The sequence below is a fragment of the Petaurus breviceps genome, unplaced genomic scaffold (genome assembly GCF_028583685.1).
Source record: "Petaurus breviceps papuanus isolate PSGF00001 unplaced genomic scaffold, PetGlider_PUasm1.0 175, whole genome shotgun sequence".
Taxonomy (NCBI): Eukaryota; Metazoa; Chordata; class Mammalia; order Diprotodontia; family Petauridae; genus Petaurus; species Petaurus breviceps.
In genome coordinates this window covers 5,710,319-5,723,277 of record NW_027185764.1, presented here as the reverse complement: position 1 = coordinate 5,723,277, position 12,959 = coordinate 5,710,319, and the positions used below count along the sequence as shown (strand labels likewise).

The 12,959-nt window shown below is 41.1% G+C and overlaps 2 protein-coding genes across 2 annotated transcripts in view; one reads left to right on the top strand and one right to left on the bottom strand.

The window, feature by feature from the left end:
• Positions 1-332: 332 nt before the first annotated feature.
• Positions 333-2,153, bottom strand: LYRM7 (LYR motif containing 7). The gene is made up of 2 exons (XM_069084616.1): positions 1,969-2,153; positions 333-1,253 (listed from the first exon to the last, which is right to left on the bottom strand). The coding sequence occupies exon 2, from the start codon at positions 1,118-1,120 to the stop codon at positions 806-808; it is 315 nt and encodes a 104-aa protein (XP_068940717.1). The 5' UTR covers positions 1,121-1,253; positions 1,969-2,153; the 3' UTR covers positions 333-805.
• A 144-nt stretch (positions 2,154-2,297) lies between these two features.
• Positions 2,298-12,959, top strand: part of LOC138158564 (large ribosomal subunit protein eL28-like) — a 15,818-nt gene continuing 5,156 nt past the window's right edge. The window contains exons 1-2 of the mRNA XM_069084615.1: positions 2,298-2,655; positions 5,271-5,438. Of these exons, the coding sequence (XP_068940716.1) occupies positions 5,387-5,438 (52 nt within the window). The 5' untranslated portion in view covers positions 2,298-2,655; positions 5,271-5,386. The remainder of the gene's footprint in view (positions 2,656-5,270; positions 5,439-12,959) is intronic.

Here is a 12,959-nt window from a genome sequence, read left to right as displayed (position 1 = left end):
GGAGGAGGGGGAAGGGAGGGAGAGAAAATTTGAAACTCAAGGAATAGTGAACTGAATCTTGTAAACTAAAAGTAAACAAATTAATAAAGACCAAAAAATAAAAAAAAAGACTATAGTTTGTGAAGTGTGTGCACAAAGGAACTTTCTCTTCCCTTTTTATTTTCCTGGAGGCAATCAGGGTTAAGTGACTTGCCCAGGGTCACACAGCTAAGTGTCTGAGGTCATATTTTAACTCAGGTTCAAACTCCAGGGCCAGTGCTCTATCCACTGCACCACCTTGTTGCCACCTCCCCTCCTTTCCCTTTTGACTTCAAAAACTAAAACAGCAAATGTCCTGTAACACGAAAATTTCTGATTATATTTAACACTTTAAGGAGTATGTAATTCAAGCCAGAATTTAAAAGAAAATAAGTCAGTTTTGTTAAAGCACTTCATTTTCTCAATACATGGTAAAATCACAAGAATACAAAACAAATCCACAATGATATACCTAAGCATAACTTATACAAAAAACAGACTGATTTCCTATAAAAATAAATCATCTTATCAAATACTCTTCAGAAACATTCAACCACAATGAGCTTTGCCAAATGATGTTCTTCCAATGTAAAATGTAGTCAAGTATTTGAATTCTGTTGTACAATGAGCTTATCCCAATAATGCCCTTCCAGTGTAAAATGCAATCAAGATGCACATTCTAATTCATGTTTTTCTAGTTGTAGGTATAAAGATTGTCATTTTTTCACTAATTTTACTTGAAATAATTGAAAAATGAATATGCAATAAGCTGTTTGTCCAAGAAGATTCATGGCTTCTGGGCAGGTGCATCACAGTAAGGATTATTTTCTGTAAGAAGGTCTTTCCTAGGAACTAACTTCAAAGTGTTGTGTTCTGTGTGAATGCCCTGTATAACAGATTTTCTGAGTATTAATTCAACATCAGACCCTATTTTGATCAACTTTTCTATTTCCTCTGGTGAAGTCTCACTTTTATTTTTTCTGAATTCTTCATTTATCTTTTCTCTTGCTGCTTCTAGTGCTCTGACATCATCTTTAAAAACTTGCTGTCTAGTCCTGTGCAAGGTTTTAAAAAGCCGTAAGACCTTGGCGGAGTCCACCATCTCTGCAGTCTTAAGTCTTTTGGGTTCAGCCGGACTCCCAGAGCCAATCACCTCCTCGAGTCCCAGCGGAGGCGCTTTCCCCAGACCCCACTCTCATTTAGTTTATATCCTTTTTCTCTGTCAGGTCACATTCCTTAGAGAAGAAAAGAAAGAGGGGAAGAAAGGGAAGGGAGAGGAGGTGGAGGAGAGAGGGAAGGTGGGAAAGAAGAGAGGAATTGATATGATCTAATTGTATACATAGTATAAATTTATATGAATCTATAATAGATAATAAGCTTAACACACTCAAGCACAGTATTATATCCTACATTATATTATATATAGAGTACTCAAGAACAATATTTATACATGTAACACTCCAGTCCTGCATCCCCAAAAGGCAGGAGCTTGGGCTCCTCACTTCACCCCGGTCCCGGTCTAAGGGCGGACTCTTCCTTTTGTGTTAAGCTTCACTTCTCTCACTGCCCAACTGGGCATCTGGACGATTGGCTCAAATCAGCTGCTGCGTTTGAACAGCATAACAACATCATAAAAACACACAGGTAGGTGTCAAAATATGGGGAGCGGAAGCTGGCGCGGGGGAGGGTGACTACCCCCCCATCCAACTATATCCGACCGCCTGCCCTCAGGGGCAAAGGCTGCAGGGGAGGGCGGCAGGAAGGGCGGAAAACTGAGCGGAGCTTTGCTCCCTCTCCCCAGCCACCATAACCGTTGGTTGCCGGCCGGGTCCCTGCTCCTCTGGCCCACCTTACTTAGCCCCTCCCCCCCGCCCCGGCCTCATTCTTCTCCCCCCCCAGTCCCGATCCTCCCGGTCCCCCCACCCCTGCAGGGTCTGGCCCGGTCCCCACCTCCCTTCCGCTCCCCAGTCTGGCTTCCCCCATTCCCGCGCCGGGCAGCAGGAGGGGCCAGCGAGCCCCTTCCGAGCTCGTGGCTAAGCGTGGCTTGGCAGCAGAAGAGATGCCGGTGAAGCCGTACGTCCTCCCTCCGCGAGCCTCAGGGAAGTTTCCGCCCAGGAGGAAGTGCCTTCAAGGTCACAAGCCCCTCCCCGGAAGCCCGGGGAATTCTGGGTACTAGCCCTGTGCCAGCTTCCGCCCTCTCTGCCCTGCCCGGCTCTGTGGGCGGGTCCTACGGCTAAGTTCTTTTTTTTAAATTACTAGTATAAATTCTTCCCGTGGTTTTCTGCGTGGTTTTGTGATAACAATAACAATAACCGGCATTTGTTTATTTATTTACAGTTATTACCTTATTCAATCACCGAGGCTGCCAGTCAACAAACATTTATAAAGCGCCCCTTAGCCCACCGTTCTAAGGCTGTTTCTGTAAGGAAAGGTGGCGTTTCGGACATCTGAATGACCAAACGGCCTGGGACACGCGCTGTCCGTTACGGGGCCACCCCTGCTGCCCTAACACGTGGAACGTCCCAGCCCCACCGTCCTTAGTGTACGCAGTGCGGTATATTGGAATCGCCCGTGACTCCGGAGCCAGAGGACCCGGAGGAAGTCATCCAGCCTCACTAGGCCTCGATCTCCTTATTGGTAAAAAAAAAAAAAAACGAGGAGCTGAGCTAATGAGGTCTTCGCTAAGGTCTCGTAATCCGCTTGTTGTTCAGTGATTTTGGTCACATTTGACTTCGAATGACCCCATTTCGGATTTTCCTGGCAAAGAGTGGTAGTGGTTTGCCGTGTCCTTTTCCAGCTCATTTGACACGTGAGGAACTGAGGCAAAGTGTTACACCCAGGTCACACAGTAAGGGTCTGAGGCCAGATTTGAATCCAGGGCCTCCTGACTCCAGTGCCAGCACTCTATGCGCTGTACCACCTAGCTACTCCTATTAAGATCCACATTAATCTTCCCTATATATTCTTTTTCAAAAGTTCGATTTGTGACCACAGTTTATTTTCTTTTCTTTATTAAAAAGTAAAAAAGGGGCAGCTAGATGGTGAAGTAGGTAGAGCTCGGGCCCTGGAGTCAGGAGGATCTGAGTTCAAATTTGACCTCAGACACTTAATACTTACTAGCTGTCTGACCTTGGGCAAATCACTTAACCCCAATTGCCCTGCCTTCCCCGTCCAAAACAACAAACAAAAAGAAAATTATAAAATCCTTGTAACAAATATGCAGTCAAACAAAACATATTCCTGCATTGTTAATGTTCAAAAATGTGGGGCTTGTTCTCTGTCTCGGGTTCTTAGCCAGTCAGTTGCACGACCTAAAAAAAAAGAAGAAAATGAAAGAGATCTCATAGCAAAAACAACTGATGTGGAAAACAAAGACAGGAGGGAAAAAATTTTTAGAATCATAGGACTACCTGAAATCCATGACCAACACAAGAACCTAGACATCATATTGCAAGAAATCTTAAAAGAAAGCTGCCCAGATCTCTTAGGACCAGAAGGCAAAATGGAAATAGAAAGACTCCTCTAGTCACCTCCTGAAAGAAACCCCCAAATGAAAACTCCCAGGAACATTATAGCCAAAATCCAGAACTTCCAGGTCACAGAAAAATTACTACAAGCAGCTAGAAAGAATTCAAGTAAGGAGGAGTCACAGTCAAAATCACACACGATTTAGCAGGTACCACTCTAAAGAGGGAAGGCAAAATTATTTACTATAGTGTTTTCTATGTACCAGACACTACTCTTAAGCATTTTTTAAATATTATCTCATTTGAACTTTACCAGTCACTCTGTGAATTAGGTGCTATTATCCCCATTTTACAGATGTAGGTGTCATTAGTATCTCCATTCTACAATTGAGAAAACTGGGACAAAGGGAAATAAGTGAATTTCCCAGAGTTACACAACTAGTAAGTATCTGAGGCCTGATTTAAGCTCCTCTTTCCAACTCCAAGCCCAGAGCTCTTTTTACTTCGTCATCAACTGCCTCACTGCCACTCTGAAGGAGTGGAGAACTTTGACTATATTTCAGAAGGCAATGACTTACTCTGTGAAACTGATCCTATAGGGGGAAAATGTAGCTATAATGAAATAGAGGGTTCCAAGCAATTACTTCATAGAATTAAGGTGCATAAAAAGAAATCTAAATGAATGAGAGGGGCAGGAGGGAGTGAACCTCACTTTCACTTGAACTGATTAAAGCAGGGCAGAATACCTACATATATACACCCAAACCTACACAGTTAAGTATAGAAATACATCTCACTCAATAGGGAAATAGGAGGAAAAGTGAAGAAGAAATAAAGAGGAAGTAGAGGGAACGTATATTAAGAGAGAGATTAGTCCTAAACAAGCTCTAAAGATGTACAAAAATATGTGTGTCTTTTTTTGAGCTGGTAAAGAATGTGAATCTGAGGGAGTGCCTCGGTATGACTGGGGAATAAATGAACAAGTTATGGTATATGAATGTGATGGAATACTATTGTACTATAGGAAATGATAAGGGAGATGGTTTCTGAAAAACTTGGGAAGATTTGTGTGAAGTTAATACAAAGTGAAATGAACAGAACCAATAGAAAAATTTCTACATTAACATGTTAAAGACAAAAACCTTTGAAAGAAAATCCTAGGGGCAGCTAGGTGGTGTAGTGAATAGAGCAAAGAGTCAGGAGGACCTGAGTTCAAATGCAACCCCAGACACTTGACACACTTATAAACTGTGTGACCTTGGGCAAGTCACTTAACCCCAATTACCTTGCCTTCCCTCCTCCAAAAAAAAAAAAAGGAAATAAAGTCTTTATGATTCTATAGGATTAATAATAAAATATGCTACCCATATGAAGGATTTAGAGTACAGAATAGGACATGCCACAATTCCATCATATTTTTGAACATGGAAATGTGTTTTGTTTAACTATGCATGTTTGTAATGAGGTTTTTGTTTTTCTTTTCATTCTTAATTGTGGGAGGGGTTAGGGTGGGAGGAAAAGAAGGTAGATTTTTGCTGTTTGGGGAAAAAAAAATTGTTTTAAAAGGAGTAGCCATCCAGAACAGTGTCTATTCTCTCATTGTCTTCCCTGCTTTTGGTTTGAGGCCTTCACTGACAGTGTCTGGTAAGAGGCAGTCTTGTAAGTAGAGAGGCCCTTGACTCTTCTCCAACCCCTCTCACCTTCCCCCACCCCCACCCCCCATACAATGAGACCTGTTAAATAACCCATACTCCTTTTGCCTTACTGTGTTCTTTTCCATTTTAGATGAAGAGGTTGGAAAACTCCAAATTTGTGAATTTCAAAAGACCAAGAAAGCAGGAATCCTGCAGTCTCAGAGTCCCAGTGTCTTGGTTTTGCACCTAATTTAGAATTGATTCCCCATGGAGCAAGGAGTGACCTGTGAGGGTGTTACCTTCAGGGGCCAGTTCAGTGGTAAATAAGACAAGATTTTTTATTATTATTTTTTTCTCAGTCAAAGAACAGCAAAGTTTATTAAAGATTCACCATAATGGGTAGACTTTTTTTTTAAATTAAATTTTATGTTTATTTTTAGTTTACATCATTCATTTCCACAAGATTTTGGGTTACAAATTTTCTCCCCGTCCTTCCCCTCCCCACCACCCCAAAACATCGATCCCACTGTATACCCCCTCCCCAAATCTGCTCTCTCCTATATCCTCCCCTGTTATCGCCTCCGACTTTCCAGTAGGGCAAGATGGATCCCCATACCCCAGTGCCTGTACATCTTACTTCCCGGTTGCATGCAAAAAAAAATAAAACATTTTAATGTTTTTTTATCATTTGATTCCAAAACTTTGAATTCCAGATTCCCTCCCTTCCTTCCTCATCACCCACCCTTACTGGGAAGATAAGCAATTCAATATAGGTTGTACATGTGTAGCTACACAAAACATTTCCATAGTGGATATATTGTGAAAGTCAAATCCATCACAGTAGCCACAGAGTTGACACACGGTAGTTAATGCAGTAAATACCCACATTCTCAAGCCTGCAAAACAGAACAGGCTACCTCAGGCAAAGATCCTCCTTTCCTCACTCACGGTAACTGCTCAGCCTCCATGGAGCTGTCTCCCAGCAGCTCTGGCCCCCCGAAGTTCCCGTCCCCAGCAGTCTTTAGCAGGAGTCCTTAGCAGAAGTTCTGGCTGGCTCAAAAAAAAGGAGTTCTCACTGCCGCCACCACCACTGCTTCCAGTCACCATTCTGGCTCCAGCCTGGCTCCTTCCTGCCCTACCCCTTCCTGCTATGTCAGCAAGTTCAAGGGGTATGGAAGATCTTCAAATCCCATTATTATTATACCTGGGAACCTTAATTCCAGCTTTTGATTCATCCAGTCTGGCATTTCACATGATATAGTCTGCATATAAGTGAAATAAATAAAGTCACAACCATACAGCCTTGCCATACTCCTTTCCCAACCTTAAACCAATCCCTTATTCCATGTTTGGTTCTAACTGTTGCTTCTAGGCCCTCAAATAGGTTCCTCAAAAGACTAGCAAGATGATCTGGTACTCCCATCTCTTTGAGGACCTACCACATTTTGTTGTGATCCACACAAAGGCTTTAGTGTAGTCAACAAAGCAGAAGTAGATGGTTTTCTGGAACTCCCTTGCTTTCTCCATAATGCAGTGAATGTTGATAATGTGGTGTCTAGTTCCTCTGCCTCTCTGAAGACCAGCCTGCTCTTATGGTAATTCTCTATTCACATGAAACCTAGCTTGCAGAATATTAAGCATAACCTTGCTAGCTTGTGAAATGAGCAAAATTGTTCAGTAATTTGAACATCACTTGGCGTTGTCCTTCTTTAGGATTAGGACATAAACTGATCTTTTCCAATCCAGTGGCCACTGTTGAGTTTTCCAAATTTGCTGGTATATTGAATGAAATGCTTTAACAGTATCATTGTTTAGTATTTTGAATAGCTCAGCTGGAATTTCAGCACCTCCACTAAACTTATTGTTCGAAGTGCTTCCTAAGGCTGTCTTGACTTCATTCTCCAGGATGTCTAGCTCTATTGAGATCAGTAACCACACCATCTTGGTTTTCCATAATGTTAAGATCTTTCTTGTATAGGTTGTGTGTGTGTGTGTATGTGTGTGTGTGTGTGTGTACTCTTGCCACTTATCCTTAATTTCTTCTGCTTCTGTTAAGTCCTTACTATTTTTGTCTTTTATTCTTTTTTTTATCTTTTTCTTTTTGGAGGGGAGAGGGCAGGGCAATTGGGGTTAAGTGACTTGCCCAAGGTCACATGGCTAGTAAGTGTTAAGTGTCTGAGTCTGGATTTGAACTTAGGTCCTCCTGACACCAGGGCCAGTGCTCTATTCACTGCACCACCTAGCGGCGCCCTTTTGCCCATTTTTGTATGAAATATTCCTTTGATATCTCTTTCTTGAAGAGATCTCTTGTCTTTCCCATTCTGTTGTTTTCTTCTATATAGTTTTTAGATTGCTCATTTAAGAAAGCTTTCTTATTTCTCCTTGCTCTTCTCTGGAATCTTACATTCAGTTGGGCATATCTTTTCCTTTCTTATTTGCCTTTTTCTTTCCTTCTTTCCTCAGCTATTGGTAAAACCTCGCCTGAGAAGCATTTGGCTTTCTTGCTCTCCTTTTTCTCTGGGATTTGTATTGTTGTTGCTTCTTCCTATACGATATTGTAGCCCTCTGTCCATAGATCTTCAGGCGCTCTAACAAATCTAGTTCCTTAAATCTATTCATCAACTCCATTTCGTATTCAGAATGGATGCTATTTAGATCATACCTATATGGTCTGATGGTTTTCCCTACTTTCTTCAATTTAAGTCTGAATTTTACAATGAGAAACCTGTGATATGAGCCACAGTCAGCTCCAAATCTTGTTTTAACTAACTACATAGAGTTTCTCAACCTTTGGCTAAAATATATACATAATCAGTCTAATTTCTATATTGATCATGTGATTTCCATGTGTAAAGTCACCTTTTGGGTTGTTGAAAAAGAATGTTTGCTATGACCAGTCAGTTATCTTGACAAAACTATATTAGTTTCTGTCCTGCTTAATTTTGTATTCTGAGACAAATGAAAAACCTGAGAGACAGAGTTTCTGGGTAATTGATAATCAATTAATTAATTAGGGTGGCTGATAATCAATAAATTGATGGTCAGTGGTTTTCCTTGACAACCAAAGACAAAATGATGGAGATCACTGAAACTCTGGAAAAGGGGGTACCCCTGACAGGCGAAAATTAATCCCGTATTGGTGAATAACTAATGAGGGGGTGGACTTCCAAATGAGGAGGTGGGTAAATCCTTTAGTTCCTCCTGCTGAGAATGTGGCTTGATCATGAGACTCAGCTATCTCTAGCAATCTGAATAAAGGAATCCATCTCTACCCAGCTCATTCTAGTTGATTTTCTCCTTCATGAGCTAGGTTACCCTGGATTCCAATAGAAAGGTGCAAGGGCATAGACTTGATGCTTTGGGCTGGAATTCACCTAGATTAGATTCTGGTTATACTCTAAATGAAAGTAAGGTCTCCTAGTTGGGTGGAGTCCCACCCAAGAACACATTTCCTAATGATTTTGGACAATCTCATCTATCAAAAAGGGCCTTCAGAGACTGACTGACTGAACTACAGGGACTGGTCCCTGAATGAGGAAAGAGAGAGAAAGCCATAGTCCCAATTTAATAATTGGTTATTAATAGAAAAATAATTTCCCTCAACTCCAAGACCAATCTTTCTTGTTATTCCAATTATCTTTTGATTTCTTACTTTAGCATTCCAGTCCCCCAAAATGAATGTGACATCCTTTTTTTTGGTGTCATTTCTACAAGATGTTATAGGTCTTCATGGAACTGATCAGCTTTGGCCTCTTTGGCATCATTTTATTGGAGCATAGACTTGTATTACTGTGATGTTGAACATTTTGCCTTAGATTCAAATAGAAATCATTTTCATTTTTTAGTTTATACCCCAGTACTGCTTCTTTTTTAAAATAATATTTGTTTTTTTTCCCAATTACATGTAAAAACAGGTTTTAACATTTTTTTAAATGTTTTGAGTTCCAAATTCCCTCCTACCCTCCTTCTCCCCCCCCCAACATCAAGTAATCTGATGTAGGTTATACATGTGTAAAAATTTAAAACATATTTCTATATTAGTCATTTTTGTGAAAGAAGACTCAGAACAAAAAAAAAAGGAAAAGTCAAAAATGGAATGCTTTGGTCTGTATTCAGATGCTATCAGTTCTTTTTCAGGTTGGATAGCATTTTTCATCATGAGTTCTTTGGGATTGTCTTAGATCATTGTATTGCTGAGATTAGCTAAGCCATTCACAGATTTTCATCCTACAGTATTGTTGTTACTGTGTAAAATGGTGTCTTGGTTCTGCTCACTTCACTCTGCATTCGTTTATGTAAGTGTTCCTAGGTTTCTTCTGAAATCATTCTACTTGTCATTTTTAATAGCACAATAATATTCCATTATAATATACCACAACTTGTTCAGCCATTCCCCAATTAGTGGGAATCCCCTCCCAGTTCTATTTTTCTTAACTTTTTATTGACTATGAGAGCTGCTCATTTCTTCTAATGGATTCTTGCCTGCAGTAGTAGATTTAATGATTACCTGAATTAAATTCACCCATTCTCATCCATTTAAGTTCACTGAAACATAGTTAAAATTTAATATATGCTTCATTCATTCATTCAAATACTTGTATCTTGTAAGGGTTATGGCATTTGCAGATCTTCCATGCCCCATGGGACTTGCTGATGTAGCAGGAACGGGAGGGGCAAGAGGAAGCGGAAGCCAAGTGAGAGTTCCTGCAGTGACTGGCAGTGGCGGCGACAGTGGCAGCAGCAGCAGCAGAGGCAGTGGCAGCGGTAGCGGTAGTGCCGAGGTGGAGGTGGAGGCATGAACCCCTGTTTGAGCCATCCAGAATTTCTGCTAAGGACTCCTGCTGAGGACTTCCAGGGGCCAGAGCTGCTAGGAGCACGCTTCCTGGAAGCTGAGTAGTTGCTGTGAGTGGGGAGAGGAAGACTTTTGCCTGAGGTAGCCTGTTCTGTTTTAAAGGCTTGAGAATGTGGGTGCTTTCTACTTTATCTACCTGTTCCAATTTCATAACTGCTCTGATGGCTTTGACTTTCTGGTTTTGGAACTCAGTCATTTGGTATTTTAATAAATGTTCTATCTTTATCCCTAATATAGAGAGCCTGGTATATTTTGTGATTAATAACCACATCAGCATATTTATAATTGCCATAGGCATTGTGAATATTGCATTGCTGATACAGTATCTTTAAGCAATCAATAAATATTTGTTAAGTGCCTACTATGTTCCAGACATTGTGCTAAATGCTAAAGGGGACTGGGACTCTTTGAAAGAAGGCAATATGTATCAGAAAATAGATGGATTTGAGATGGTTGCCATAGTTCCCTAATTGCCTCTGGGATAAAATATAAATTCTTCTGTTTGGCTTTTAAAGCCCTTCACAATTTGGATACAAACTTTTTAGCCACTGGGTCAAGCAAGTCACTCCTTGGTGCAAACTCTGATATGAATTCTAGTTTTTGGACTTCTGTTTACTTACTCTTCCAACCTTTCAAAGCTTACAAGGTCTTAATGGGCAACTCACTTTACCTTTTTGTCCCTTAGTTTCCTCAGCTAAAAAATAAAGGGTTGGATTAAATGATGTAATCAATTAATCAACATTTACTAAGCTACTAGTAAGTCACAGTTGGGTGAGAAAGAACACTGATGTTGTAATCTGAATAATAATTTACAATTTTGTGATATAGCCAGTGAAGTAGCAGTGCCAATTCTACAATTGGAAACTGAAGGGTAAGCTCATGAAGTTGTCTCGCCCACCCTATGCAGTTGGGAACTGTTGGCTTCAGGATTTGAATCCCTAACTTCTGACTCCCTATTCAAGCTCTAGATCCAGCTCAAGTTCTCTCTTTTCCATCAAAGTTGCTCTGATCTTGGGAGAGTATTTAAATCCAGTTTGGCAAAAATAATGAAGAGTAATCTTTTCCTATGGGGAAGCCGGATGAGGTGATAAGCTCCCAAGAGGGCAGGTGACCTATTTATTCCTTCTTTCATCTTTCATACCAGAGGTGAATTCAGGTCTCCAGAAAAAGGCAGATGTTGTGCTTTGGATATAGAACATTGGCCTTGGAGTCAGGAAGACTTGAATTCTAATCTAGCCTCAGACATTTAGCTGTGTGGGTCATTCACAGAAAGGGATTGATACTGGGCCTTGAAGGATGTCTAGATTTTGATAGATAGAAATTAGGGAAGAGGTGTGCTTAGGGGAAAGCTATTCCATACCTAGGGCAATACGAGAGCTGGCCTGGAATCTAGAAGACTCATCTCCCTTAGTTCAAATCTGACCTCAGATACTTACTAGTTGTGTGACCCTGGGCAAGTCACTTAACCTTCTTTGACTTAGTTTTCTCATATGTAGAATGAGTTGGAGAAAAAAATGGCAAAACACTTTAGTTATCTCTACCAAAAAAAATCCTGTCAGATGCAGTTGACTACAAGCTAAGTTAAGCTAACCTTGTCCCAGGTTCCCAGACTCACAAATTGTCTGAGACTGACCATGATGAGGGATGGCAAAAGGTTCAGCAGGAACTCTGATCTTTATCTAAGACCAGAAAGCCTGCAATTCAGTCTGGAAAGAATTCAGCCCAAACCAACTTGGAGTCAGAGTTGTAAAAGTTTATTGTATGCTTTACAGCAGGCAAGAATCCTTAGGGGACCTGCAAGCTTAAAGAAGACCCAGGCATAGCTTTTAAGGAGTTAAGGCTATTCATTGGATGTCAATTATGCTGACCAGGTGAGAAGAGGGTGGGATTAGGGTGGAGTTAAGGTGGGGCCAGTGTTTAAAGGAACAAATTTAATTTAATGTCAACTGTGCAGGCGTATTGCCCATAATTCACTGGGAAATAGCCCAAGGGGGGGGTCGCTACCTGGAGGTGTGGTTTTAGGCTTGAAACAGTCACTAAGTCATGGAGAAGTCAAGGGTTGACAGAGAAGTGCCCAGTCTGCCACCTATCAGTGTGTTATGTTTGCCAAGATTGATGTCTGAAGCTAACAGAAACTCAGTATGTGGATAATCACTAAGGAGTTAACCTAGAGATAGGGTATTGAAGGATTCATGGGGGCAGTGGGACACTATACAAGGGGGAGATAATAGTTGCCTAAGCTGGAATGTTTATAGATACTTTTGTGAAGGATTCATAGGTGTAGCTTATTATTGTTCCAAGAGTTCATGCTCTGAAGCTGGGGGGGAGGGAGGGGGGAAGGGGGCAGGTTGTGATTTTACAAACTGGTTTTAAAAATTGGCTTTACAGTCTGGTGTTACAAATCTAGATCCCAAGCACCACATCAACCAGACTTTATCTATTTTGTGAATGTCCCACACTCTCCTCTCCCAGATTCCCAAGCTCTATAGACTTTTTGTTGTTATGCAAAACATCCCTCCATTTCACTAAGGATATCCCAACCTCTAGGACCTGCAGCCCCTCCTCCTCCACCCTACTACTTTATAAGAACCCCAAGTCCAAATAACTCTTTTCGGGTTCCCCAGCCCTTGCTTCTCTGATACCCCAGTTGCAACGTCCTTAACCTGACTAAAGATCACAATATTTTCTATATTGGCTGTCTTCTCTTTAAGTTGACTACCCCAAATGGGATCCCAAAGACTCAGGCACAACTAAAATGATTGAACAACAAAATTTCATAGCCAGGAATAGAATGAACAAAGGCAGAAATGTTCAAGGATGGTGAGTGTATAGCCTCCCCATTTCCATTCTGTGTTATAATCACTCCTCCTCTCTCACTAAATTGGTCTATTCTTTGTGTTCTTGTCCCCTTGGTCTTTGCCCAATCTGTTCTTCTGCCTGGAAGGTCCTCCCTTTTACTCTGCTTAACCAAATTCTGTTTGTCAAAGC